A 27,327-nucleotide genomic window follows, 5' to 3' on the forward strand; every position below is an offset into this window, starting at 1 on the left:
TTGCTGCAAAGAGGTCTCAAATGCACCTTTTTCAGATCCTGGATCACGGTATTCAGACGCTCATTTTCTCCTGAAGTATTACTGACTGAGGATTTCAGTTGCTTCAAATCATTCTGTAGCTCTTCTATCTTCTCCGTAAGTATGGCTTCTTTGGAGGCAGACTCTTTGATCAAAGACTCCTCACGGCTCTCTCCATCTGCAGTGACCCTTTTGTGATTAGTGTAAGATTCTGACAGTGCCTGAAAACACAAAAATGCCCTCAGTTCCACACTATTAAATAGTCATCTCTTAGAACATTCACTTTATAGTTCCAAATGTAGTAACTGAACAGCTCATCTACAGTAACACTGGAGTCAGAATGCATACCAGTGCTACTAATTGGATGGCACTGTAGCAGTAGGGATTATAAATGCACTATGAAATGAGGAAATACAATTCTAAACCATCCTGTGCTACAAACTGGTGAACTGACTTACTCTATGCTTAAACATTTGGAGGAAGAAACCTTGCAACTTCATGATTTACTAAATATTAGGGCTGCAAGCTCTTTAAAAACGAAGCATTGAGGCCTGTCAGAACCAGGCTATGAAATTTATAGGCACTTTACAATTAAGCAACATCTTATAGATAAGCTAAAAAAACAAAAGCTGATCTGCAAAAAAAGGTAAAATTATGTAACATACCTGATAATTTTCTTTCCATTAATCATAGCTGATCAATCCATAGACTGGTGGGTTGTGTCCATCTACCAGCAGGTGGAGATAGAAAGCAATCCTTTTGCCTCCCTATATGTGGTCATGTGCTGCCGGAAACTCCTCAGTATGTCAATATCAAAGCTCCATCCGCAGGAATCAGCACTTAGAGAATTACACCCACAAAGGGACACTCTGCCCAGCTCACCACCGCCAAAACGGGGGGAGGGGAATCAACCTAGCTCATCCCCACACAAGTGGGGGAGGGGAATCCGTCCAGCTCATCCCCGCGGAGCGGGGGAGGGACACCACACCCGCCGATGCGGGGGGGATCTGGCTTATCCTGCGACCGCAACCGCGGGAGTAGCTGGCTGACCCTAACACCGCCGAAGCGGGAGGGATATAATGCTACCCTACTGCCGCACGAAGCGGGAGGGAGCGCCGGCAGAATTTAGGTCTCAATCCAGCCCCGTAAAACGGAGGGGAGAGGAATGCAGCAGCTCACTGTAACACAAAATCGTCTCAACTCCAGAAGAATTCAATCGAAAAAACTTGAACACGAAGATCCTCCTGAACAGGAATTGAAGACTAAACTTGAACCTGAAATGCAACCAGAATATAAACAGTACAGATATCTGGGAGGGGCTATGGATTGATCAGCTTTGATTAATGGAAAGAAAATTATCAGGTATGATACATAATTTTACCTTCCATATCATCATGCTGATCAATCCATAGACTGGTGGGATGTACCGAAGCAGTACTCACCTAGGGCGGGACATAGAAATCCCTGACCGCAACACTGAAGCTCCAAACAAGGCCTCCGCCCGAGCAGTCACAGCCAAGCGGTAATGATGTGAAAAGGTATGAGCCAATGCCCAAGTTGCTGCCTTACAAATCTCTTCCAAGGAGACGGACCCGGCCTCTGCCATCAAGGCCGCCTGTGCTCTAGTGGAGTGAGCCTTCAGCTGGATAGGCGGCATCTTCCCCGTGGCCACATAAGCCGCTGCAATGGTTTCCTTGACCCATCGTGCTACTGTAGGCTTGGATGCCTGCAGACCCTTACGAGGACCTGTGAACAGCACAAACAAATGATCCGACTTCCGGAAATCATTGGTCACTTCCAAGTATCTGATGATGACTCGTCTCACATCTAGATATTTGAGAGCAGAGTACTCCTCTGGGTAGTCCTCCCTACGAAAGGAGGGAAGACAGAGCTGCTGATTCACATGGAAACGAGAAACAATCTTGAGCAGGAAGGAAGGCACCGTGCGAATAGACACTCCTGCCTCCGTGAACTGCAGGAAGGGCTCTCGACATGATAGCGCCTGGAGCTCGGAAACTCGTCTGGCTGAAGTGATAGCCACCAAAAAGACTGCTTTCAACGTCAGATCTTTCAGAGATGCCCTCGACAAGGGTTCAAAAGGCGGCTTCTGCAAGGCTCTTAGCACTAGATTGAGATTCCACGGAGGCACCACCGAGCGCAGAGGAGGGCGTAGGTGATTAACTCCCTTGAGAAAGCGCACCACATCTGGCTGCGAGGCCAGGGAAGCCCCCTTCAGGCGACCCCTGAAGCAACCCAGAGCCGCTACCTGGACCTTAAGGGAACTGAGCGACAGGCCTTTCTCCAGACCTTCTTGCAGGAACGCCAACACTGAAGAAATTGGAGCAGTGAAGAGAGAAAGAGAGCCTGCTTCACACCACGATGCAAAGGTACGCCAAACCCTGGCGTAAGCAGTAGAAGTAGAGCGCTTCCTCGCTCTCAGCATAGTGGCGATGACCTTGTCTGAGAAGCCCTTCTTCCTCAGATGCTGCCGCTCAATAGCCAGGCCGTAAGACCAAAGGGAGAGGGATCCTCCATCACCACGGGACCCTGATGCAACAGGCCCCGCTCCGCTGGCAGCCGCAGAGGGCCGTCCACTGAGAGCCTGATCAAGTCCGCATACCAGGGACGTTTGGGCCAGTCCGGACCCACCAGGATTATCCGGCCCGGATGCTTTGCCACCCGGCCTAGCACCCTGCCCAACATGGGCCAGGGTGGGAACACATAGAGGAGCTCCTGGGTCGGCCACTGTTGGAGAAGAGCATCTACTCCCAGAGATCGAGGGTCCCGTCCTCTGCTGAAAAAGCGCGGCACTTGGCAATTGGCCGATGACGCCATCAGATCTAGGCTTGGCTGGCCCCAGCGCTTCGTGATGTCCAAGAACACCTGAGCAGATAGCTGCCACTCTCCGGGATCCAAGGTATGGCGACTGAGAAAGTCCGCCTTGACATTCATGACTCCCGCAATGTGGGCCGCCGACAGCTGTTCCAGGTTCGCTTCCGCCCACTGGCATAGCTTCATAGCCTCCTTGGCTAGAGGGGCGCTCTTGGTACCTCCCTGTTGATTGACCTAGGCCACAGCCGTGGCATTGTCCGACAGGACCCGTACTGGCAGAAACTCCAAAAGCGCCAACCGAATGGCTCTGAGTTCCAGGAGGTTGATAGACCACTTTGCCTCTGCAGGAGACCAGAGCCCCTGCGCTGTCCTTCCCAAGCAGTGCGCTCCCCAGCCCGTCAAAGAGGCGTCCGTCGTGACGACAACCCACTCCGGGGTGAAAAGAGGCATTCCTGCGGACAGCTTGTCTGGCCTCAGCCACCAGCTCAGCGCCTTGTGCACCGCTGGATCCAAGGGAAGGCGCACAGCGTTATCCTCCGACACTGGAGTCCAGCGCTGCAGTAGAGAGTGCTGAAGAGGTCTCATATGGGCCCTGGCCCAGGGCACTACTTCCATCGCGGCCGTCATACAGCCCAACAGCTGCACATAGTCCCAAGCCCGAAGAGGAGAGGCTACTAGGAACTGGTCCACCTGAGCCTGAAGCTTGACAATCCGATTGTCTGGGAGGAACACTCTGCCCACTTGGGTGTCGAAACGAACTCCCAGATACTCCAGGGACTGAGTCGGGCGCAGCTGGCTTTTCTCCCAGTTGATGATCCACCCCAGGGAGCTCAAAAGAGCAATCACCCGGTCTAAAGCTCTGCCGCACTCTGCATAAGATGGGGCTCGGATCAACCAGTCGTCCAGATAAGGATGGACTTGTACTCCTTCCTTTCGTAGGAAGGCCGCGATGACCACCATTACTTTGGAGAAGGTCCGCGGAGCCGTAGCCAACCCGAACGGGAGGGCTCTGAACTGGAAGTGTCGGCCCAGGACTGCAAAACGCAGAAAGCGTTGAGGAGGACAGATGGGAATATGCAAGTAAGCTTCCTTGATGTCCAAGGATGCGAGGAACTCCCCTGCCTTCACTGCCGCTATAACAGAGCGGAGAGTCTCCATTCGGAAGTGTCGAACTTTCAAGGCCCGATTTACCCCTTTGAGGTCGAGGATAGGCCGTACAGAATCTCCTTTCTTTGGTACCACAAAGTAAATGGAGTAACGTCCCTTGCCAAGCTGATCTTCTGGCACCAGAACGACCGCACCCAGGCGGATCAGATTGTCCAAAGTCTGCTGCACTGCCACAGCTTTGACCGGAGACTTGCAGGGAGAGTGCACAAACCTGTCTCTTAAGGGTTGGCAGAACTCTAGCTTGTAGCTGTCTCTGATGACTTCCAGCACCCAAGCGTCTGAAGTTACCCTGGTCCACTCGCCCAGAAACGAGGATAGGCGTCCTCCAATCTGCTCTGAGCCATGGACCAGGGCTCCGTCATTGGGTACGAGACCCTGGGGGAGGACCGGAGGACGCACCTCCGGGACGGCGGTCCCTGCGAAAGGAATGCTGCTTGGGGGAGAAGTTCCTTTTGAAGGAAGAGGGGGCAGAGGAGCCCGACTTGCCCGGGCGATACCGACGGGCTTCCTGAAACCGTTCTTTGGAGGAACCGGGGCGGGCACCACTGGCCCGAGCCCTGACCTCCGGTAACCTCTTGCCCTTAGACGTGCCGAGATCGGTCACAATCTTGTCCAGCTCGACCCCAAAGAGCAGCTTGCCTTTAAAAGGCAACTTAGCCAGGCGAGACTTAGAGGCGTGCTCAGCAGACCAATGCTTCAGCCAAAGCCAGCGCCGTGCAGAGACTGTCTGAGCCATACCTTTAGCCGAGGCTCTCAAGACATCATACAACAAGTCTGCCAAGTAGGCCAAGCCCGATTCCAGGGCTGGCCAATCAGCCCTCAAGGAAGGATCCGAGGGGGAAGCCCGATGCACAATCGTCAGGCACACCCTGGCCACATAGGAGCCGCAAACTGAGGCCTGCAAACTTAAAGCAGCCGCCTCGAAGGACGACTTTAAAGCCGCCTCCAATCTTCTGTGTTGGGTGTCCTTTAGGGCCGTGCCACCTTCCACCAGCAACGCCGTTTTCTTAGTCACCGCAGTGATTAAAGAATCCATGGTAGGCCAAAGAAAGGCCTCCCGTTCACCTTCAGGCAGAGGATAGAGGCGGGACATAGCCCTAGCCACTTTAAGGCTCGCTTCCGGGAAATCCCATTGAGCCGAAATCAGGGTGTGCATGGCTTCACACACGTGGAAGGTTCTAGGCGGGCGCTTTGTCCCCAGCATAATGGCAGAGCCAGCAGAGGCTGAGGGAGAGACATCCTCCGGACAGGAAATCTTCAAAATGCTCATGGCCTGCACTAACAGGTTGGGCAAATACTCTGAGCGAAAGATCTGCGCTGCAGAGGGGTCATCCGCTCCATCCGAGCGGGAATCCATCTCCTCCAAGGAATCCCCAAAGGACCGTTGGGAGAACTCAGATACGCTGCCCTCATCTACATCAGAGGAGACCGAGTCCTCTAGGGCCTGGAAATCCATCCGAGGGCGTTTGCTTCCGGAGGCCTCAACCCCTTTATCAGCCAGGGGAGCAGGGGCAGCGTTTTGCATAAGAAAAGCCTGATGCAGCAGCAAAATGAACTCAGGGGAGAAACCCCCCAGACTGTGCACTTCTGCAGCCTGGGCCACGGCCATAGACGCACCCTCAACCGGTGCTCGCAAGAGCGGGGGAGAAACATGCTGCGCATCCAACATGGCGTCCGGCGCGAAACTCCGAGGAGCCGCACGGGAAGAACGGCGCTTAACTTTTGCCGCTTTCTTGCCGTCGCCCGAATCAAGGGCGACCATAGCATTAACGTCTCCCACCTCGAGGGTGGCCCAAGAAGAAGCCATCCGACCAGAGTGGCCGGCCAAAATGGAGGGGGCGAGCAGCGGGGGATGGGCGCTTATGGCGGGAAAAACCGCCGCACCGGAGGAAAAACCGGGACACTGACCGGACTCCAAACTGACGCTCAAAAAAGACGATTCAGGCTTTGAAACCCCCGCATCCCCGTTAGACGCGCCCACGCAGTCCGGGGAGCGATTCTTCGCGCCCTCACCCTCAGACGCCATAAGCCACGTGGAGACCGATCGAGGAACCCCTGACCGCTACAAAAGGTAAAAATTACCTGCTTCTCGCTCCGAGCTGTAACGAACTGGTGTCCCAGTGAGCAGCTGCAATAAACGCTGATATAAACGTTGAAATAAACGCCCTAAAAAAAGTGAAGAGCGTATACTAAGATGGTTTAGTAACTGAAAAAATACTAAAGGAGAGCGACTGATCTGGTGGGACTAAAGCAAAGAAAGCAGGTAAGACCTAAGTTCTCCTTCCTTAGCATCCTCACCAGACAAGCCCAGAACCTGTGGATATATCCAAGCATTTCCCACGATGGGTAGGAGTCTCAAATGTAATATACAATGGTGCTCCTACTTACAGCCAACAATGTTTTCATGAATATAAGGAGGAATAATTATCACTGGTCTGCAGCTCTGAATTGGAAATATTGTTCACAACCTTCAACATCAAACATCTTGGTATGAACTTTTCAAACCTTAAGAGGTCACTTCCTTTTGAAATTAAATATACATGCTGACTAAAATTATCTGAGCTACCAGCAGTGTTACCACTCTAATTTTTAGGAAAAACCCAGACCTTTCTTCCAAAAATATAGATATTTAAGAGGGAATTCAGTAAAGTGCTGAAAACTTAGGCACTGAAAAGTTTCAGCACTAAACGCTATTTTATAAAGAGCATGCATCCATAAAATCCATGCCTAACTTTTGGGCACTGGACTTACTTACATCTGCTGAAACATGTTGTAAAACCGGTGCCCAATTTAGGCATAGTTAGGTAGTACAATGTAATTCCTTATGCAACTTTTCAGAACACCCACAGCTACACCCCCTTTTGAGATAAATGCCATGGGAGTTCGGCACCGTGCCTTACAGAACAGGATGCGTAAATTTTAATGAGTGCCAGTTAATACCAATTGGTTGTTAGCACCCAATTATTGATGCTTCAGAGCTCATTATCCAATTTAGCTGCGTATGCATCTCAGAAGCGCACCCAAAGTTGTGTGGTACCATATATAAGAAATAACCCCTGGATTCTATAAGTATGTATGAAGATTAATAATTAAACATAGCAGTAGCATGTTCCAACACTTGGTTATAGTAAAATATTTTCTGATTTGGTGCTGGACCATGCAAGGATGTTATCTTCATAACTGCAGGATATTGTGTAATCAATTCAAAATTTCTAATGCCACAGCATGAAGTAAAAATTTGAACCATAAACCTTCATGAAATTATGATTTACAAGAAAAATTACGAATTGATAAACCAACAAAATAACAAATTGCCAGCCCAGATGCATGCCATTGGAATAACAGACTGTTGCCTCGACTCTTTGCCTCTATAGATCTCTGCTTAAACTTTCCACTATGCTAATGGCAAACTGGTGTCAATTTTGCCAAATTTCAATGAATCAAAATAGCAAGCACTTCATCTAGTGCTTTAATATTTAAAAATCGGCCCATCACAGAGATATGATTCAAATAAATATAAAACACCACAAAACACAGATTCTGCATGGAAAAACAAATAAAACAAAAAGATCTAGGTGAAAAATAACAGGAGTGGCAATACTGGCTCCTGGTAACCAAGTTTTAGAATTTGGTTCACCTTACCTGAAACTTGCAAAGAGGAAAAAAAGAAATCCACTCAGCCTTGGAAATCAGAAGTACACTTTTGTGACCAGACTACACAACGGATATGGAGTTTTTCTTTATTTATATTTATTAATTTTAAACATTACAACAAGGAGATACTTGTTATTGAAAAAGCCATGATTTCATAAGAGGAAATTAAGCAACATTTAAGGAAATATTGTACAATTATACAAATCGTATTATCAAATTCCTATAACATAAAATTTTTGCTTCCTTAGACAACATTAAACTTAGAGGGGGGTCGGTGGAATTTAGAGAGGATTTTTATTAACAAATTTAGAAAAGAAAAAAAGATAGTGGCTTAACATTCCCACGTTATATTTATATCGTTACTGCTGTCTTGAATCAAGGAATGATTTTAGATGTTCAGGTGAATAAAAGGTATATTTAATATGACCCACTTTAACAATGCATTTACATGGAAATGCTAAGAAGAAAGTCCCTCCTATATCAGATGTTTTTGATTTTAACGCAAGGAAGGCTTTCCTTCTTTGTTGGGTAGCTTTCACTAAATCAGGGAAAATCTGAACCTTAATTCCACCAAAACAGGGTTTTTTAAGTTCTTAAAATAAAGTTTCATTATATTATTCAAGTCCTGTTCAAAAATGAATGACACAAAGTGGATCTTTCAGTATTTTCATCCAATGTCTGTTCCAATATTGCTGAGATATTGTTTAAATCCAGATTGACTTCTTGAAGTTCTTGTTTTTTCCCTTTCTCTCCCTTAGGAACAGGAATATAATATAATTTATTTACAGACGGAATAGCTTCCAGAGGAATTTGTAAAACTTCATTAACATATCTTTTAAACATATCATAAGGAGTAATCCCAGGGAGATTAGGGAAATTTAACAAACGTAAATTTAATCTTTTATTAAAGTTCTCAATCTGTTCCATCTTTCTCCAAATGTCTACATTGTCTTTAATCACAGATAATTTAAACTGCTGTAAAGAGTCAACATTCTTTTGAACACTTTGAATTTACTCAGCAGTTTCTTCTTTAATTAAATCCACTTTAGAATTAAGTTCTTGAAATGTACTATTAAAGGCTCTAATTTCACCTGATGTCTGATGTAAAGTGGTACCCATTTCATTCAGCTTCTTCCAAATCATGTCAAGATTTACCTCCGGATCTTTTCCTGAGGCTTCTGCCTCTGCTCTCGGCGTCTCTCTCAACGTTTCTTGACCCTGACAGGGAGCAGTAGTCAGAACACTTCCGGTAGGCTGCTGCTTCCCAACCAAACCCGTCAATGACGCCGGGCACGGAGGCTTCAGCATTGCCGGTGGTGAAAGAGACACCTCCTCTCCCAGCATGGTCTCCGCCTCTCCCGAGGGCCGCGCAGCGGGATCCGTGTCCCTAAGAGGCTTTGTTCCCCACAGACAGACTGTGGATAACATTCGACATACGATTAATTTGCATCATGTAACTCAAAGACAATCTTTCAGTTTGCCTGCTGAGAAGGCGTTTGATAGGAGTCCAATGGCCATTTATGACTCAGGTGCTAGATGGCTTTGGTTTTGGTTCTTGCTGTAGAAGATGGATTCAAGCTCTTTACACTTTTCCCCGAGCCTGTGTCCATGTGAATGGGAGGTAACTCTCCTATGTTTTCGTTGGCCAGAGGAACCCATCAAGGCTGCCCCCTTTCACCAATGTTATTCACTCTAGTTATGGAGCCTCTTGATGTAGCCGTACGTACTGACCCCAAATGTCTCTGGTATTAACCCATTAGTGCCGAATGTTCCCATACTAAGCCATATGGGAACAAATTGATTTGTTCCCATATGGGAACATTGGGCACTAAAAGGTTAATGTGGTTGGTCGAGAATATAAGTTAGCTTTATTTGTTGATGATGTTCTTCTTTCCTTGGCCAAACCACTAATTTCTTTGCCTAATCTTGTGAAGCTCTTGGGTGAATATTCTTTGGTTTCTGGTTTCAAACTTAATATGAACAAGTCGGAAGCTCTGATGATTGGGATTCCTTCACACTTGTTGAGTTCCCTCCAACATTCTCTCTCATTCTGGTGGGACACTAGAGGAATTAAATATTGGGGGGGGGGGGGGGGGGAGGGGTAATGTTAACAGCAACGCTAACCAATCTGTTTTCTGCTAACTACCCTCCTCTCCTGACGGATCTCTATATGGAATTGGAGCATTGGGTTCCCTTGAGTTGTCATGGTTTGTTAGAATTGCCACACTGAAGATCCTCAATGGCGAATCTCCAAGCTACATGTCCAACCTGATTGATCTCCCAGCCAGGAACTGGACCAGAACTTCTAGAACATATCTTAATCTTCATCTTCCCAACTGCAAAGGCCTCCAATACAAAACCTACTAAGCAGCCAACTCTGGAACGCCATACCTCGATACATCCGAAAAACCACTGAACACCTACCCTTCCGAAAACTGCTGAAGACTTACCTCTTCAAATAAGCCAACCCAAATGACCCGGCCTAATTCTCAAACATAATTCCACACCACTAGTATTACCCACACTCCAACCCCTTCCCCACATCTCTTACTATTGTCTTACTCTATGTAATTATGTAATCTCTACGACACTTTGTTCCATACTTTGTATCATCCATGCGATACTTTGTAAGCCGCACTGAACCTACTTTATGTAACTGTCATCGCATTAATACATTGTTTCCAAACCTGTATTACCTCCGTGATACGCTGTACCACACTTTGTAAGCCGCACTGAACCTATCGAGCGGGAAAGAGCGGGGTATAAATGCCATAAATAAAAAAAAAATAAATATCTTGCCTCTCCTTGATGTATCTCTTCCAGATTCTCCCTCTCCGTTTAGCTAGGGGTTTTCTTTCTGATTTGCAGGATCGTCTAATTCACTTTATTTGGTGTAATAAGCGTCCACATCTACCCCACTCCCTTCTCTATCCAGACCAGAAGAACGGGGGTTTGGGAGTCCCTAATGTTTTTTGGTACTATAAAGCTGCCCAAGCCCGTGCTATGCTTGAATGGTTTCAGGAGAATCCTGAAAAACGTTGGATACATTTAGAACAAATTTCTGTTGGATCTTGCCCTCTTCGTCTCCTAATGTGGCTCCTCCTAATGTGGCTCCCATGTGAATATCAAAATTTGCAGAGGGATATTTGTCCTTCAGTTCATACTACTCTGATTAGGATAGAATATTTGCTAAGCCTGATCTAATTTTGTCTAAACTGACCCCTATAGCGCATAATCCACTCTTTCCGCCAGGCCTTGTTCCTGGACCCTTTACTTGTTGGTTCTTGTTTGGGCTGAAAACATGGGGCCAGTTATTTGATGATGTTTTGATTTCATTTTCTGTCCTGAGGATTACTCCGTCCTCTCACATGAGGTGTTTGCCTACACTCAGCTACAGCACTTTCTCTCTTCTGCTGAGAATAAGGTTAGGGTGTTATGTGAGGACTCTTTTCTTGAAGATTTTTGTGAGGACTCCACAGGGACAAGGGGGGCTTATATCTTGCTTATATAAATACAATACGCCCCTATTAGTTGCATCGTTTGCATTAGCACCAGGAGCTGGGGGTCACAATTGAAGATGATGACTGGAATCTCCTAGAGAGCGCTTTATTGAAGGTGTCTATATCTGTTCCCTTTAAAGAAAATGCTGTTAAAGTACTATACAGATGGAATCTCACCCCGTTCGTCTTCATCACATATTTCCCAACTGCTTCTCCTTTGTACTGGCGGGGCTGTGGCCAGAGGGGTACCATGGGTCATATGTGGTGGTCCTGTGTTAAGATCCCAGCTTACTGGAGGGCTATTCAGTATAGGCTTCAGCAGTCCCCAGAGTTCTTTTTATTCCCTAAGAAACCTCCAGGTCTCACTAAATCTCAGGCTCTGTTGGCGAGACATGCTATGTCAGTTGCTAGGGTGACTTTGGCCACCCAATGGAAATCTCCAACAGTTCCTCCTCTTGTCCACTGGCTGAATAAACTGTGGTATATTTGTGAAATGGAGAAATTTTGGGCCACACGTTGTCATACTCTTGCTAAGTGGGAAGCCATCTGGCAACATTTCTTGAGCAATTGCTCCTGTTAAAAGGCTGTGGGGAAGGAGGGGGGGTCTCCTTCTTCTTTCTTGGGTCTTATCCAGGAGAACTCTGTGCTGGGCTAGGCTGAGTTTGTTAACTGGGTGGGTTTGAGGGATTGAAAGGGAAAGCGGAGATGTGAGGTTGGGGTTTTACAGGTATAAATCCTTCTTTAAAATGTTGGAAGTGTATGTTCTTGTTGGCAAAAAATTCTTATTGAGATCATTTTTAAGTTGTAATAAGATTCTTGTATTCTGGGGTTTTCTTTGTTTGTTATTTGATTCTATTATACAAACCCCATACTGTATACTTTTCATATGTTGTGTTTCTCAATACTCAAAGACTTCTAAATAAATTTAAAAAACAAAACAAAAAAAAACAACCCTTTGACATCCTATTCTCTTCTGGCAGTGTTTTGTTTTCAAGCGCCTGGGTACTTCAACAATAGGAACTGGTATAGGTAACCTTACCGGTATGTTTTTCAACTTTCTAAGCTGTTTTTGTGCCTTGTTTCCCCTTTTAGAATAGTTTTTCTTCTTGTTTTGATTTTATTCTTTTCTTTTGAGTGCATTATTTTGTTTGTAGGTTATATGTTTTTTTTAATACACATTTCTGTTTTTAGTGTAGTATTTTGTTGTAGGTTGGGTTTCTTTTTCATATACACCTTTTTGTGACTTTTTTTTGCACTATTGTGTCCTAAACCATGTTCGTTTGTTTCAAACTACCAACAGTTTCAGTCAGGCATTTGATTTACTATTTGTTATTTCTATACACATTGTTTAGTTGGGTTCACACTTTTTCTCATAAATGTATTTAGGCTTTTTTTCATTATGTACAGTTTCCTCATGAAAGTTGATGCATATGTTTCAGTAATGTACTCCAGTGTATGAGGAGGTTGTGAGATCAGGTATGAATTGTATTAATATTTGTTTGCTATTCTTATTCTTAGACGTTTCCATTGTTCTCATTGTTTATTATATGTTTATTGTATTATTGAAGATATATTCTTTATTTATATTGTATTTTTATATTTTGTATATGTATTTAACTTTTATTATTAATATTCGTGTATTTTTAGTTTTATTTATGTATGCTTTTTATCCTTGTTTTTAGGCTCCTGAAGAAGGCCTTTTGGCTGAAACAAGAATTCGTGCAGAGTCTTTCTTTCAACATAATAAAGCATCACTCATTACCATGATCTACTTATAGTCAGACTGAAAACAGTCAGCTATGATACCGCTCAAAACTGTCTTAAAAAAAGGTGGACTATTATTGCTCGATATCCCTCCCAACTGACAGCCTGGAAATATGGGATATCTACACTATGTGGAGAAAAGCTACCCTGACTGGATGAGCTTAAATTTGTCATCTTGTTTGGCAGGACTAAAAAGACATGCTCTATCCAGTAACTATATTAATTGCAGGTGGGGGGGAGCGATTTAAAATGTAGTAAGTGGTAAGGTATAACTTGTTATTTGTTTGATATATTGTTGCTTAGTGTTGTATAAATAAAGACCAAGTGGGTCTTTTACTAAAGCTTAGATCGAGTTATCTGCAGCAGGGCTCTAGTAAAATACCCCCTAAGAGAGACAACTTCTCCTTGTGAAAAAAAATAATATGCACTCAGGGGTCATTGCTCTCCTCAAAAGTCAATTCACCCTTTTCCAAGGAGTATCTGAAAACAGAATGACTGGACACTAAGGAAAGGGCTCCTTCAGAATGAGGAGCTGAGATTACAGACTCCAACTTGGAATCAGAGCTCTCTAAGGAAACTTAGTTCTCACCTGATAATTTTCTTTGCATTAGTCCTAACAGATCAACCCAGGAACTTGTGGGCTATGTCCCTCTACCAGCAGGTAGAGATAGAGAGAACTTCAGAGATTTGCTGTATGTGGTCATGTGAAGATATTAAAAGCAGTGGAAGAAGGTAAAATTATGTATAATCATACCTGATAATTTTCTTTCCATTAATCATAGCTGATCAATCCATAGACTGGTGGGTTGTGTCCATCTACCAGCAGGTGGAGATAGAGAGCAAACTTTTGCCTCCCTATATGTGGTCATGTGCTGCCGGAAACTCCTCAGTATGTCGATATCAAAGCTCCATCCGCAGGACTCAGCACTTAGAGAATTACACCCACGAAGGGACACTCTGCCCAGCTCACCACCGCCGAAACGGGGGAGGGGAATTAACCCAGCTCATCCCCACACAAGTGGGGGAGGGGAATCCGTCCAGCTCATCCCCGCGGAGCGGGGGAGGGACACCACACCCGCCGATGCGGGGGGATCTGGCTTATCCTGCAACCGCAACCGCGGGAGGAGCTGACTGACCCTAACACCGCCGAAGCGGGAGGGGTACAAAACTGCCCTACAGCCGCACGAAGCGGGAGGGAGTGCCGGCAGAATTTTAAGTCTCAATCCAGCCCCGTAAAACGGAGGGGAGAGGAATGCAGCAGCTCACTGTAACACAAACTCGTCTTAACTCTTGAAGAATCCAAGTGAAAAAACTTGAACACGAAGTCTTTCTGAAGTAACTGAAGACTAAACTTGAACCTGAAATGCAACCAGAATAAAAACAATACAGATATCTGGGAGGGGCTATGGATTGATCAGCTATGATTAATGGAAAGAAAATTATCAGGTATGATTATACATAATTTTACCTTCCATATCATCAAGCTGATCAATCCATAGACTGGTGGGATGTACCGAAGCAGTACTCACCCAGGGCGGGACATAGAAATCCCTGACCGCAACACTGAAGCTCCAAACCGGGCCTCCGCCCGAGCAGCCACAGTCAAGCGGTAATGCTTGGAGAATGTATGGGCCGAAGCCCAAGTTGCCGCCTTGCATATCTCTTCCAAGGAGACGGAACCGGCCTCTGCCATCGAGGCCGCCTGAGCTCTTGTAGAGTGAGCCTTCAGCTGGATAGGCGGCACCTTCCCCGCGGCCACATAAGCCGCTGCAATGGCTTCCTTGACCCATCTTGCCACTGTAGGCTTAGCAGCCTGCAGACCCCTACGAGGACCTGAATACAGGACAAACAGATGATCCGATTTCCGGAAATCATTGGTCACTTCCAAGTATCTGATGATGACTCGTCTCACATCCAGATATTTAAGAGCAGAGTACTCCTCTGGGTAGTCCTCCCTACGAAAGGAAGGGAGACATAGCTGCTGATTCACATGGAAGCGAGAAACAATCTTGGGCAGGAAGGAAGGCACTGTGCGAATAGTCACTCCTGCCTCAGTGAACTGTAGAAAAGGCTCTCGACATGAGAGCGCCTGGAGCTCGGAAACTCTTCTGGCTGAAGTGATAGCCACCAAAAAGACTGCTTTCAACGTCAGGTCTTTCAGAGATGCCCTCGACAAGGGTTCAAAAGGCGGCTTCTGCAATGCTCTTAGTACCAGGTTGAGATTCCACGCAGGCACCACTGAGTGCAGAGGAGGGCGCAGGTGATTAACTCCCTTGAGAAAGTGCACCACATCTGGCTGCGAAGCCAGGGAAGCACCCTTCAGGCGGCCCCTGAAGCAAGCCAGAGCCGCTACCTGGACTTTAAGGGAACTGAGCGACAGGCCTTTCTCCAGACCTTCTTGCAGGAACGCCAACACTGAAGAAATTGAAGCAGTGAAGGGAGAAAGAGAGCCTGCTTCACACCACGCTGCAAAGATACGCCAAACCCTGGCGTAAGCAGTAGAAGTAGAGCGTTTCCTCGCTCTCAGCATAGTGGCGATGACCTTGTCTGAGAAGCCCTTCTTCCTCAGACGCTGCCGCTCAATAGCCAGGCCGTAAGACCAAAGGGGGAGGGATCCTCCATCACCACGGGACCCTGATGTAACAGGCCCTGCTCCACTGGCAGCCGCAGAGGATCGTCGACTGAGAGCCTGATCAAGTCCGCATACCAGGGACGCCTGGGCCAATCCGGACCCACCAGGATTATCCGGCCGGGATGCTTTGCCACCCGGTCTAGTACCCTGCCCAACATGGGCCAGGGCGGGAACACATAGAGAAGCTCTTGTGTCGGCCATTGTTGGAGAAGAGCATCTACTCCCAGGGATCGAGGGTCCCGTCCTCTGCTGAAGAAGCGCGGCACTTGGCAATTGGCCGATGACGCCATCAGATCTAGGCTCGGCTGGCCCCAGCGCTTCGTGATGTCCAAGAACGCCTGAGCAGATAGCTGCCACTCTCCGGGCTCCAAGGTATGGCGACTGAGAAAGTCCGCCTTGACATTCATGACTCCGGCAATGTGGGCCGCTGACAGCTGTTCCAGGTTCGCTTCCGCCCACTGGCATAGACTCATAGCTTCCTTGGCTAGAGGGGCGCTCTTGGTACCTCCCTGGCGGTTGACATAGGCCACAGCCGTGGCATTGTCCGACAGGACCCGTACAGGCTTCAACACCAGTACCGGGATGAACTCCAAAAGCGCCAACCGAATGGCTCTGAGTTCCAGGAGGTTGATAGACCACTTTGCCTCTGCAGGAGACCAGAGCCCCTGCGCTGTCCTTCCCAAGCAGTGGGCTCCCCAGCCCGATAACGAGGCGTCCGTCGTGACGACAATCCACTCTGGGGACACCAGAGGCATTCCCGCAGACAACTTGTCTGTCTGCATCCACCAGCTCAGCGCCTTGCTGGATCCAAGGGAAGACGCACCGCATAATCCTCCGACATCGGAGTCCAGCGCTGCAGCAGAGAGTGTTGTAGTGGTCTCATATGAGCCCTGGCCCAGGGCACTACTTCCATCGTGGCCGTCATAGAGCCCAACAGCTGCACATAGTCCCAAGCCCGAAGAGGAGAGGCTACTAGGAACTGGTCCACCTGAGCCTGAAGCTTGACAATCCGATTGTCTGGCAGGAACACTCTGCCCACTTGGGTGTCGAATCGAACTCCCAGATACTCCAGGGACTGAGTCGGGCGCAGCTGGCTCTTCTCCCAGTTGATGATCCATCCCAGGGAGCTCAAAAGAGCAACTACCCGGTCCACAGCTCTGCCGCACTCTGCATAAGAGGGGGCTCGGATCAACCAGTCGTCCAGATAAGGATGGACTTGTACTCCTTCCTTTCGCAGGAAGGCCGCTATGACCACCATTACCTTGGAAAAGGTCCGCGGAGCAGTAGCCAACCCGAACGGGAGGGCTCTGAACTGGAAGTGTCGGCCCAGGACTGCAAAACGCAGAAAGCGTTGATGAGGAGGCCAGATGGGAATATGCAGGTACGCTTCCTTGATGTCCAAGGATGCCAGGTACTCCCCTGCCTTCACTGCCGCTATAACAGAGCGGAGAGTCTCCATGCGAAAGTGCCGCACTTTCAAGGCCCGATTGACCCCTTTGAGGTCGAGGATAGGCCGGACAGAACCTCCTTTCTTTGGTACCACAAAGTAAATGGAGTAACGCCCCTTGCCAAGCTGACTTTCTGGCACCGGAACGACCGCACCCAGGCGGATCAGATTGTCCAAAGTCTGCTGCACTGCCACAGCTTTGACCGGAGACTTGCAGGGAGAGAGTACAAACCCGTCTCTTAAGGGTCGGCAGAACTCTAGCTTGTAGCCGTCTCTGATGACTTCCAGCACCCAAGCGTCTGAAGTTATTGTGGTCCACTCGCCCAGAAACGAGGACAGCCGTCCTCCAATCTGCACTGGGGCGTGGACCAATACCCCGTCATTGGGTACGAGACCCTGGGGGAGGACCGGAGGGAGCACCTCCGGGACGGCGGTCTCTGCGAAAGGAATGCTGCTTGGGGGAGAACTTCCTCTTAAAGGAAGAAGGGGCAGAAGCACCCGACCTGCCCGGGCGGTACCGACGGGCTTCCTGAAACCGTCCTCTGGAGGTACCGGGACGAGCACTAGCCCGAGCCCTGACCTCCGGTAACTTCTTGCCCTTAGACGTGCCGAGATCAGTCACGATTTTGTCCAGCTCGACCCCAAAGAGCAGCTTGCCTTTAAAAGGCAATCTAGCCAGGCGGGATTTTGAGGCGTGGTCAGCAGACCAATGTTTCAGCCAAAGCCACCGCCGCGCAGAGACAGTCTGAGCCATGCCTTTAGCTGAGGCTCTCAAGACATCATACAGCAAGTCTGCCAAATAGGCCAGGCCCGATTCCAGGGCTGGCCAATCATCCCTCAAGGAATGATCCGAGGGGAAAGCCCGCTGCACCATAGTCAGGCACGCCCTGGCCACATAGGAGCCGCAAACTGAGGCCTGCAAACTTAAAGCAGCCGCCTCAAAGGACGACCTTAAGGCCGCCTCCAATCTCCTGTCTTGGGCGTCCTTTAGGGCCGTGCCACCTTCCACCGGCAATGCCGTTTTCTTAGTCACCGCAGTGATTAAAGAATCCACGGTAGGCCACAGATAGGCCTCACGTTCACTCACAGCCAAAGGATAGAGGCGGGACATAGCCCTAGCCACTTTAAGGCTCGCTTCTGGGACATCCCATTGAGCCGAAATTAAGGTGTGCATGGCATCATGCACGTGGAAGGTTCTAGGCGGGCGCTTCGTCCCCAGCATAATGGCAGAGCCAACAGGGGCTGAGGGAAAGACGTCCTCCGGAGAGGATATCTTCAAAGTGTCCATGGCCTGTAACAACAGGTTGGGCAAATCCTCCGGGTGAAAAAGCCGCGCTGCAGAGGGGTCATCCGCTCCATCCGAGCGGGGATCCGTCTCCTCCAAGGAATCCGCAAAGGACCGTTGGGAGACCCCAGACACGCTGCCCTCATCTACATCGGAGGAGACAAATTCCTCCAAGGCCTGGGAATCAACCCGAGGGCGTTTACCTCTGGGAACCTCAACCTCTTTACCAGAGGAGGGAGCGGGGGCAGCGTTGTGCATGAGGAAGGCCCGATGCAGCAGCAAAACAAATTCGGGGGAGAAACCCCCCAGACTGTGCACTTCCGCAGCCTGGGCAACAGCCCTAGGCGCTCTCTCAACCGGCGCTCGCAACAGCGGGGGAGAGACATGCTGCGCATCCAAAATGGCGTCCGGCGCGAAACTCCGCGAAGGAGCCGCGCGGGAAGAACGGCTCTTAACTTTAGCCGCTTCTGTGCCGTCGCCCAAATTAAGGGCGTTCATGGCATTAATGTCTCCAACCTCAAGGGCGGCCCAAGAAGAAGCCGTCCGAGCCGCGTGGCCGGCCAAGATGGCGGAGGCGAGGAGCGGGGGATGGGCGTTTATGGCGGGAAAAACCGCCACGCCGGAGGAAGGACCGGGACATGCATCGGTCGCGAAACTGTCACCCACCAAGGGCGAATCCGGCTTGAAGACCCCCGCATCCCCTCTAGAAGCGCTCGAGCGACCCGGGGAGCGACCCTTTGCGCCCTCGCCCTCCGACGCCATGTGCCACGAGGAGAAGAATCGGGGAACCCCCGCCCGCTATAAAAAGGTAAAATTACCTGCTGTCCGCTCCGAGTCGTAACGACCTGGTGTCTCAGTGAGTAGCTGCAATAGACGCTTAAATAAACGTCGAAATAAACGCCTTTAAGGCCGTTCAAAATTTTTTTTTTTTTTTTAACGGAGCCAGCGGGAGGGGGGAGAAAAGGAGGGACCTGGCACCACCAGGTTTGCACTTGCTCAAAAGAGCCCTCAACCCCAGGCACTCAACAAAACCTAAAAATTAGGCTTGGAGGCCTAGCCAGAGCTGCTGCTGATGTGTGACCACCACCTGCTGAGATAGAGAACATACTGAGGAGTTTCCGGCAGCACATGACCACATATAGGGAGGCAAAAGTTTGCTCTCTATCTCCACCTGCTGGTAGATGGACACAACCCACCAGTCTATGGATTGATCAGCTTGATGATATGGAAAGAGGAATTCCAACCAAACAAACACTCTCCTGCCTCTATGAAACTCAATTACATATCTCAACCGCCACAGCAGGAGTTATAATATCACAAAGCTTTGCCTTTAATTTTTTTTTTTAAACAAACCAAACAAAGGAACCTGCACAGTACTGAGAACCACAACAGTAGCCTGAAAACAACAGTCAACAGCGTCGATATATAAAGACAGGACTCTGTTTTGATCTGTTGGGCCTAATGGAAAGAATATCAGGTGAGAATTAATTTTTCCTTCCACAGCGTCCCACAGATCAATCCAGAGACTTGTGGAATGTACCAAAGCAGTCCACAAATAGGGTGGGTCACACCCAACCCAGCAGCAAGGACTGATGCGCCAAATGTCGCCTCTTGTCGTGCCACCATAGCCACTCTACAATGCTTACAGAATGTATGGACTGAAGCCCACGTGGCAGCTCTGATACCAAATGCGATTCAGCATGAGAAGCTGCTTGCGCTCTCGTTGAATGTGCTCACCTGTATGGGAGGAGACCTGTCCATCGATAAATAAGCCAAAACTATTGCCTCCCATAACCAGAGTGCCACAGTGGCTTTCTGGTGACCTGTAAACAGTACAAAAAGATGATCCGAATGCTTGAAGTAATTAGTAACTTCCACGTAACAAGAGAGGGAGAGGGATGCGCCTGGCATCCAGGCAACATACTGCTCTGTAATTCTCAGGGTAGTACTCCCGGCGAAACGCCAGAAGCACCCAGCAACTGAATCAAATGAAAACATGAATCACCTTGGGCAAAAAAGGCACCATTTGAATGCATACTCCTGCTTCCGTGAACTTGAGAAAAGGGTTCCTGCAAGACAGTGCCTGCCGTTTCGAGATTCGCCGAGCTGAGGCAATATCTACCAAACACACTGCATTCAAAGTAAGGTCCCTCAAAGTCATACTATCCAAAGACTCAAAAGAGCCCCCCCCCCCCCCTGGATTTACTGTCTGCAGTTTGTTTCGGTTGGGTCGTTTTTTTGGGTTTCATTGTTCTGAATGTTCCTTCGTTTGATTAAATAATAAAAACAAATAAATTTGGAAGTGGTGGAAGTATGTTGGGCATTTGGTCTGACAATGTCAGGAGAGTTTTCTATTGTTTCCATTCCACTGCTTTCAGGGCCGGTCTTAAGGCGAGGGGGCCCCGCGCGCCTCAAGTCGCCCCGCCCGCCCGAGCTCCAGTCCGTCCTTCCTCCCAACGAATCCGATGCGGCGGCGGCGTGGTGGGGGGAGTCCGCCCCCCCCCGATGTCAGCAGGTGGGGGGGGGGGGGTACTCTGAGTCGCTGCTCTCCTGCCTTTAAAAACGCAATTTGGAAGCGCCGAAGACAGTGACAGGCAGCGCCTCGCGTCTGCCTGCCCTGCTACTAAAATCTGTTCGACGTCATTGGGCCTTCCCACATTGAGTCCCGCCCTCCTCTGAGGTAACTTCCAATTACCGCGAGGGCGGGCGGGACTCAATGTGGGGAAGGCCCGAACGACGTTGAAGAGATTTTTAGTAGCAGGGCAGATCGAGGTGCTGCCTGTCACTGTCTCTCCGACGCTTCCAAATTGTTTTTTTTAAAGGCAGTGAGGGTGGTGGGCGGCAGAATGGAGCTCAGCTGGTAGGTGAGTCGGGGGGGGAGGGACTCAGATGTGAGAAGGGTGGGGGTTCTCAAATGGGGAGGTGGAGAGGGGGATCACGGATGGGAGAAGGGGGTGGGGAGGGGGTTCTTGGATGGTTGAAGGGGACTGGGGTTGGGGAGGGGGTCACGGATGGGAGAAGAGGACAGGTGGGGAGGGGACTGGGGTTCTTGAATGGGATAAGGGGACTGAGGTGGGAGGGGTATTCACGGATGGGAGAAGGGGTGGGGAGGGGGTCACGGATGGGAAAAGAGGACAGGTGGGGAGGGGACTGGGGTTCTTGAATGGGATAAGGGGACTGAGGTGGGAGGGGTATTCACGGATGGGAGAAGGGGGTGGGGAGGGGGTTATTGGATGGTTGAAGGGGACTGGGGTTGGGGAGGGGGTCACGGATGGGAGAAGAGGACAGGTGGGGAGGGGACTGGGGTATTCACGGATGGGAGAAGGGGGTGGGGAGGGGGTTATTGGATGGTTGAAGGGGACTGGGGTTGGGGAGGGGGGTCACGGATGGGAGAAGAGGACAGGTGGGGAGGGGACTGGGGTTCTTGGATGGTTGAAGGGGACTGGGGAGGGGATTCTCGGATGGGAGAAGAGGACAGGTGGGGAGGGGACTGGGGTTCTTGAATGGGATAAGGGGACTGAGGTGGGAGGGGTATTCATGGATGGGAGAAGGGGGTGGAGAGGGGGTTCTTGGATGGTTGAAGGGGACTGGGGTTGGGGAGGGGATCACGGATGGGAGAAGGGGGCGGGGAGGGGGTTCTTGGATGGGAGAAGGGGACTGTCACTGGGGTCTGAGAAGGGGCCATATGGGGCCTGGGGCAGGTGGGAGAATGGTTCTGAAAAGGGGGCCCTAATACAAGGCATGTGGATGAAGGGGGCTGGAACTGGGGGCTGAAAAGGAGGGTAGGTGGGATAAGGGTGCTAGCACTGGGACTGGAGGCTGATTTAGTAGAAATGACTAACTTATGGTATGGTAGAATTGCTCTATAGGTCCTGAGTGTTTTGTATTCTCGGCATACCTAGTACTGGATTTTGGAGGGGGATGTTAAAAAATGACTGGGAGGGAGGGAGGGGGGCCTTGGAGCTGGGAGGGAGGGAGGCCCTGGAGCTGGGGGCCTTGGAGCTCGGAGGGAGCAGTCTGGGAGCTTGGAGGGAGGGGTGGCCGGCCCTGGAGCTAGGGAGGGGGCGGAGCCCCATCAAATTGGTCTGCATAGGGCCCCGCACTTGCTAAGACCAGCCCTGACTGCTTTGGTATCGTTCATACTGAGGCTTACTTGGCTGCACAGGTCCACATATAGCAAACCTTGGAGGTTCTCTCAATCTTCACCTGCTGGTAGAGGGACACAACCCACAAGTCTTTAGATTGATCTGTTGGGACTAATGGAAAGAAAATTATCAAGTAAGAATTAATTTGCCCTTCCATAGCGTCCCACAGATCAATCCAGAGACTTGTGGGATGTACCCAAGCAGTCAAAGTAGGGCAGGATACCCCCAACCTGGCAGAAATCACCAATGAGCCAAACACAGCATCTTGCCGAGCTGCCACATCCACCCGATGACGAGCGACTGTATGGACCGAAGCCCATGTAGCAGCTCTGCAGATATCTTCCAGAGAAACCAAACAGGACTTTGCATAGGAGGAAGCCTGAGCACGAATTTGCGCAGGGGCTTGCTTGCCCAATGCCACGTAGGCCAAAGTGATAGCCTCCTGCACCCAATGGGCTATGGTGGCCTTGGAAGCCATATGACCCTTCTTCCTACCTCTAAAAAGGAAGAAGAGATGGTCAAAAAGACGAAATTTGTCACCTCCAAATACCTGAGAAGAGCCAGTCTCACGTCGAGGCAGTGAAAAGCCCAGAATTGCTCGGGGTAATCTTCATGGCAAAAAGTCGGCAAATGCAGAGACTGCCCCAAATGGAAACGAGAAACCACCTTGGGCAAAAACGAAGAAACTGTCCTAATCGATACCCCCGCCTCCGTAAAATGCAGGAAGGGGTCTCTGTAAGAAAAAGCCTGCAACTCTTAAATTCTCCGAGCCGAGGTAATGGCTACTAGGAAAATCGCCTTCAAGGTAAGATTCTTAACTGTAATCCCCGATAAGGGTTTGAAATGAGGACACTGAAGCGCTTTCAGAACTAGATTAAGGTTCCAGGATGGCAGAACTGGCATATGCGGAGGACGCGACCAATTTACGCCCCTCAAAAAAACAAAACCACATCCAGGTGGGAAGCGATCGGCGCCCCCTGAAGCATGCCAGAGCTGCCACCTGCACTTTAAGAGAACTCAATGAAAGTGATTTCTGTACACCCTCCTGAAGAAACGTGAGGATAATCAATACCGAAGCAGCTGACAATCCTGAACTCGCACACCACAAATCGAAGGTATCGAGGTGGATCTTTTCTAAGCCTGAAGCATCGTAGTGATAACCGCGTCTGGATACCCTTTCCTTCTCAACCGCCCTTTCAAGGGCCAGGCCGTAAGACCAAAGGGGGAGGGATCCAACATCATGACTGGTCCCCGCATCAAGACCATCCTGCGCCTGGAGCCAGAGAGGACGATCGAACAGGAGCCTGACCATATCTGCGTACCAGGGACGTCTGGGCAAATCCGGGGTCACCATAGTAACCTGCCCACCATAGGCCACGGGGAAAAGGCATAGAGCAGGCCCCTGGGCCAAGGTTGTAGAAGAGCATCGATGCCATCCGAGCCCAGCTCTCTTCCCCTGCTGAAGAAACGGGGAACCTTTGCATTGAATGTGGTGGCCATTAAGTCCATCACCAGCATCCCCCAACAGACAGTTAAATGATCGAAGGCCAGAGGGGAGAGTCCCACTCCCTTGGCTCCAACGGGTGGTGACTGAGAAAGTTCGCTTGCACATTATGTGACCTCGCTATATGAACTGCCGTCAAGAGAGAGATGAGTCTCTGCCCAACGGCAGATCAGGGCTGCCTCATGCGCTAGTGGTGCCCCCCTGACAGTTCACATAGGCGACCGCCGTCGCATTGTCCGAGAGAACTCAAACTGGGCAAACATGGAGAAGAGACAAAATCCCGAAGGGCCAGACGAATCACCCACAAATCACCCACAAATCCAAGACGCGTCCGTCGAGGTCCAAATGCCCTGGGGCCGTCTGTTTGAGGCAATGAGCCCCCCCAACCAGACAGCGACGCATCCGTGATCACGATCTTCCATTCCGGGGTTTGCAGAGGAATGCCAGACACCAAATTCTTTTGAATGAACCACCAGCGCATTATTGTGTGCAGACGGGTCAAACATGGCACCCGAACCTCGTAATCCTCCGAGAGAGGAGACCAACGGCTCAGAAGGTGTCACTGCATGGGGCGCATGTGAGCTCTGGCCCACTTTACGACGTCTAAGGTGGAAGTCATGGAACCCAGAACTTGTACACAGTCCCAAGCCCGCGGGATCGGAGTTTGTAACAGAGCTCACAACTGACCCTGCAACCGCTGTGCTCGAGCTGAAGGAAAAGAAACTATCCCTGATTGGGTACCGAAGAACACTCCCAAGTATTCCAGCGTCTGGGAGAACGTAAAGCTGCACTTTGAGAAGTTGATCACCCAACCAAGCGATTGAAGCAACCCGACCACTCTGTCGGTTGCCCATCGACTCTCATCGAAAGAAGACGCCTGCACAAACCAGTCGTCTAGATAAGAATGGACTTGAATCCCTTCCTTTCTGAGATAGGCCACCACTACGACAAGGACCTTGGAAAAAGTCTGAGGTGCTGTGCCTAGGCCAAGGGCATCACTTTGAATTGAAAATGACAGACCATGTAGTTCTCCAAGAGGGGAGACCACCGACAGGTACAGTTGAAGAGGCTACATATGACTTCTGGCCCACACGACCACATCCAGAGTGGATGCCATTGATCCCAACACCTGCACATAGGCCTGAGGCGCTGGACTCTGCAGCAAAATAACTGGCTCTGCAACTATAGACTGTGTGCTGGTGACATGGACACCGTCCATGCCCGAGAGTGGAATAACACACCCAGGTAACTCCAGAGATTGTGAAAGAGTTCAATAGTATTTGGGAAGATTGATCACCCAGCCGAGACACTGAAGAAGGCTGACCACCTGGTCCATCACCCAAAGACGCCAATCGTCCAAGTAGGGATGTGTACCTGTACTCCTTCTGGAGGAAAAAAAAAAAAACGCAACCACCACCAATACCTTGGAGAAGGTCTGGGGTGCAGTAGTGAGGCCGAAGGGCATGGCCTGGAACTGAAAATGTTGACCGAGAACTGCAAAGCGAAAAAAACACTGGTGAGGAGGCCAAATAGGAATATGCAGATACGCTTCATTGAGATCGAGAGCAATCAAAAACTCTCCTGGCTGCACCACAGCAATCAAGGAACGCAAAATTTCCATGCGAAAATGGTAAATACACGAGGCCTTATTTACGTACTTGATGTTCAGAACAGGATGAAGAAAGCCACCCTTTTTGGTTACCACAAAGTAAATGGAGTACTGAACAAACTGCCCCTAGCTGCTGTAAATCTGCCAGTGACTCAAACCGCACTTTGGCGGCGCATTTGCAGGGTGACTTGAGGAAAAAAAATCCACCAAGGGGTGCACGAACCCGAGCTTGTAGCTGTCCCGGATAACCTCCAAGACCCATTTGTCAGAAGTTACCCTGGTCCATGCCCCCCCCAAATTGAGACAGCCGTTCCCCCAATAACCGGTAGGAGATGGAACAGGGTCCCATCATTGGGGAGCTCTGGCCATGGGCTGTGTATGAGGGACTCGCCACGAAAAAGATGCGACTTCTGTGAAAAACGAGACCTCTGGAAGGTTGTACAACGTCCTGGGCGGTAGCACCTCACCTCCCTGAATCGAGAACAGGACAAGTCCACACGAGTCACCTAGCACTTTAACAATTTTTTCCAGATCTTCCCCGAAGAGAAGTATCCCCAGGAATGGCAGCCTCGCCAGGTGTGATTTAGAGACAACAGCCACCGCCCAATGCTGCAACCAGATCCAATGTCAGCCCTGACTGCCAACAAAACCTCTTTGGCTAACGTCTGAAGATCATAAAGTAGATCTGCCAGGTATGCCAGCCCTGATGCTAGTACCAGCAAAAAGCCAATAAGATCCTCCATCAAGGAGGCTTTCTGAACCCATGAAAAAACAAGCCCAGACCGCACACGATCCACACACTGGAGACTTAGTTCTGCCATCTCAAACAAAAGCTTCCTGCATATTTTATTTATTGCATTTGTATCCCACATTTTCCCACCTATTTGCAATAGCCTCATGCACTGGAAAACACTGAAGCGGACTTCTAGTGCTCGCCATTTCAAGATTAGCAGATTAAGAACTTTTTGAGCCTTACGTATAAAGAAAGGCAACTCCTCCTTATGAAACACCCACACTGCGGTGGGATCATCAGATTCCTCTGTAAATAGCTCCCTCTCCTCCAATTCTTCATGCATCTGTGAGAAAGGGACTGCCCTGAAATGACTCCTTCAGAATGATAAGGAGACAGGGGAGCAATAGACCCTACTTCTCAGCTGGAGTGCAAACATTTCCTCTTTGGGGCAGGGTCCCATCAGTGGAAACTGTGAGGCAGGGAACAAGTCAGAAATCTTCAAAAGGCTTCTTCAACATATAAGTATTATAGAGCAGCAGAATGAACTTGTGGGACAAAAAAGGTCAGAAGACCACAGTTAAGATATGTGTAAGAACCTCTGAAGCAGTGCCGGGTAAAGGAGCCGCCAACAGCGCTGCTCCCGAATCACGCCGCAGTTAAAAAGGCTGCCGGATCACTTTCTGCCCCATAAGGAGGATGAGCCCACATCTCTCCCGCATGGGAAACTAGAGGCCTCTCCAAAAACAGCCCCCTCTGCCAGAGGACAGACTGCACAGCCACCTGGACACTGCCCAAGTGCTGCTCACCACTTCCCACAGTGGGAGCAGCTTTTAACAACTTTGGCAGCAATTGTAAAGAAAACAAAGGTAAAACCGCAACTGACCCAAAGGTGAAAGAAAAAGTAAAGATACACTCACCCTGAGAGAGCCAGCCATCAGGAGTCCTGTCTGTGCTGTAGAAGCACACTCACCTCCTCTTCATCACTAAGCTCTTTATACTGGTCCAAACCAGTACCTCTCTTACAGCCAAGGCTGTGG

At 49.5% G+C, this 27,327-nt stretch overlaps 1 protein-coding gene across 5 annotated transcripts in view; it reads right to left on the minus strand.

The window, feature by feature from the left end:
* LOC115463520 (protein bicaudal D homolog 2-like) overlaps nucleotides 1-27,327 on the minus strand; it is a 160,564-nt gene that overhangs the window by 121,279 nt on the left and 11,958 nt on the right. For all 5 annotated transcript variants that reach the window (XM_030194106.1, XM_030194107.1, XM_030194105.1 and 2 more), the window contains one exon: nucleotides 27-239. In XM_030194106.1, coding sequence (XP_030049966.1) covers nucleotides 27-239 — 213 coding nt within the window. The remainder of the gene's footprint in view (nucleotides 1-26; nucleotides 240-27,327) is intronic.

Source organism: Microcaecilia unicolor, chromosome 2 (genome assembly GCF_901765095.1).
Source record: "Microcaecilia unicolor chromosome 2, aMicUni1.1, whole genome shotgun sequence".
Classification (NCBI taxonomy): domain Eukaryota; kingdom Metazoa; phylum Chordata; class Amphibia; order Gymnophiona; family Siphonopidae; genus Microcaecilia; species Microcaecilia unicolor.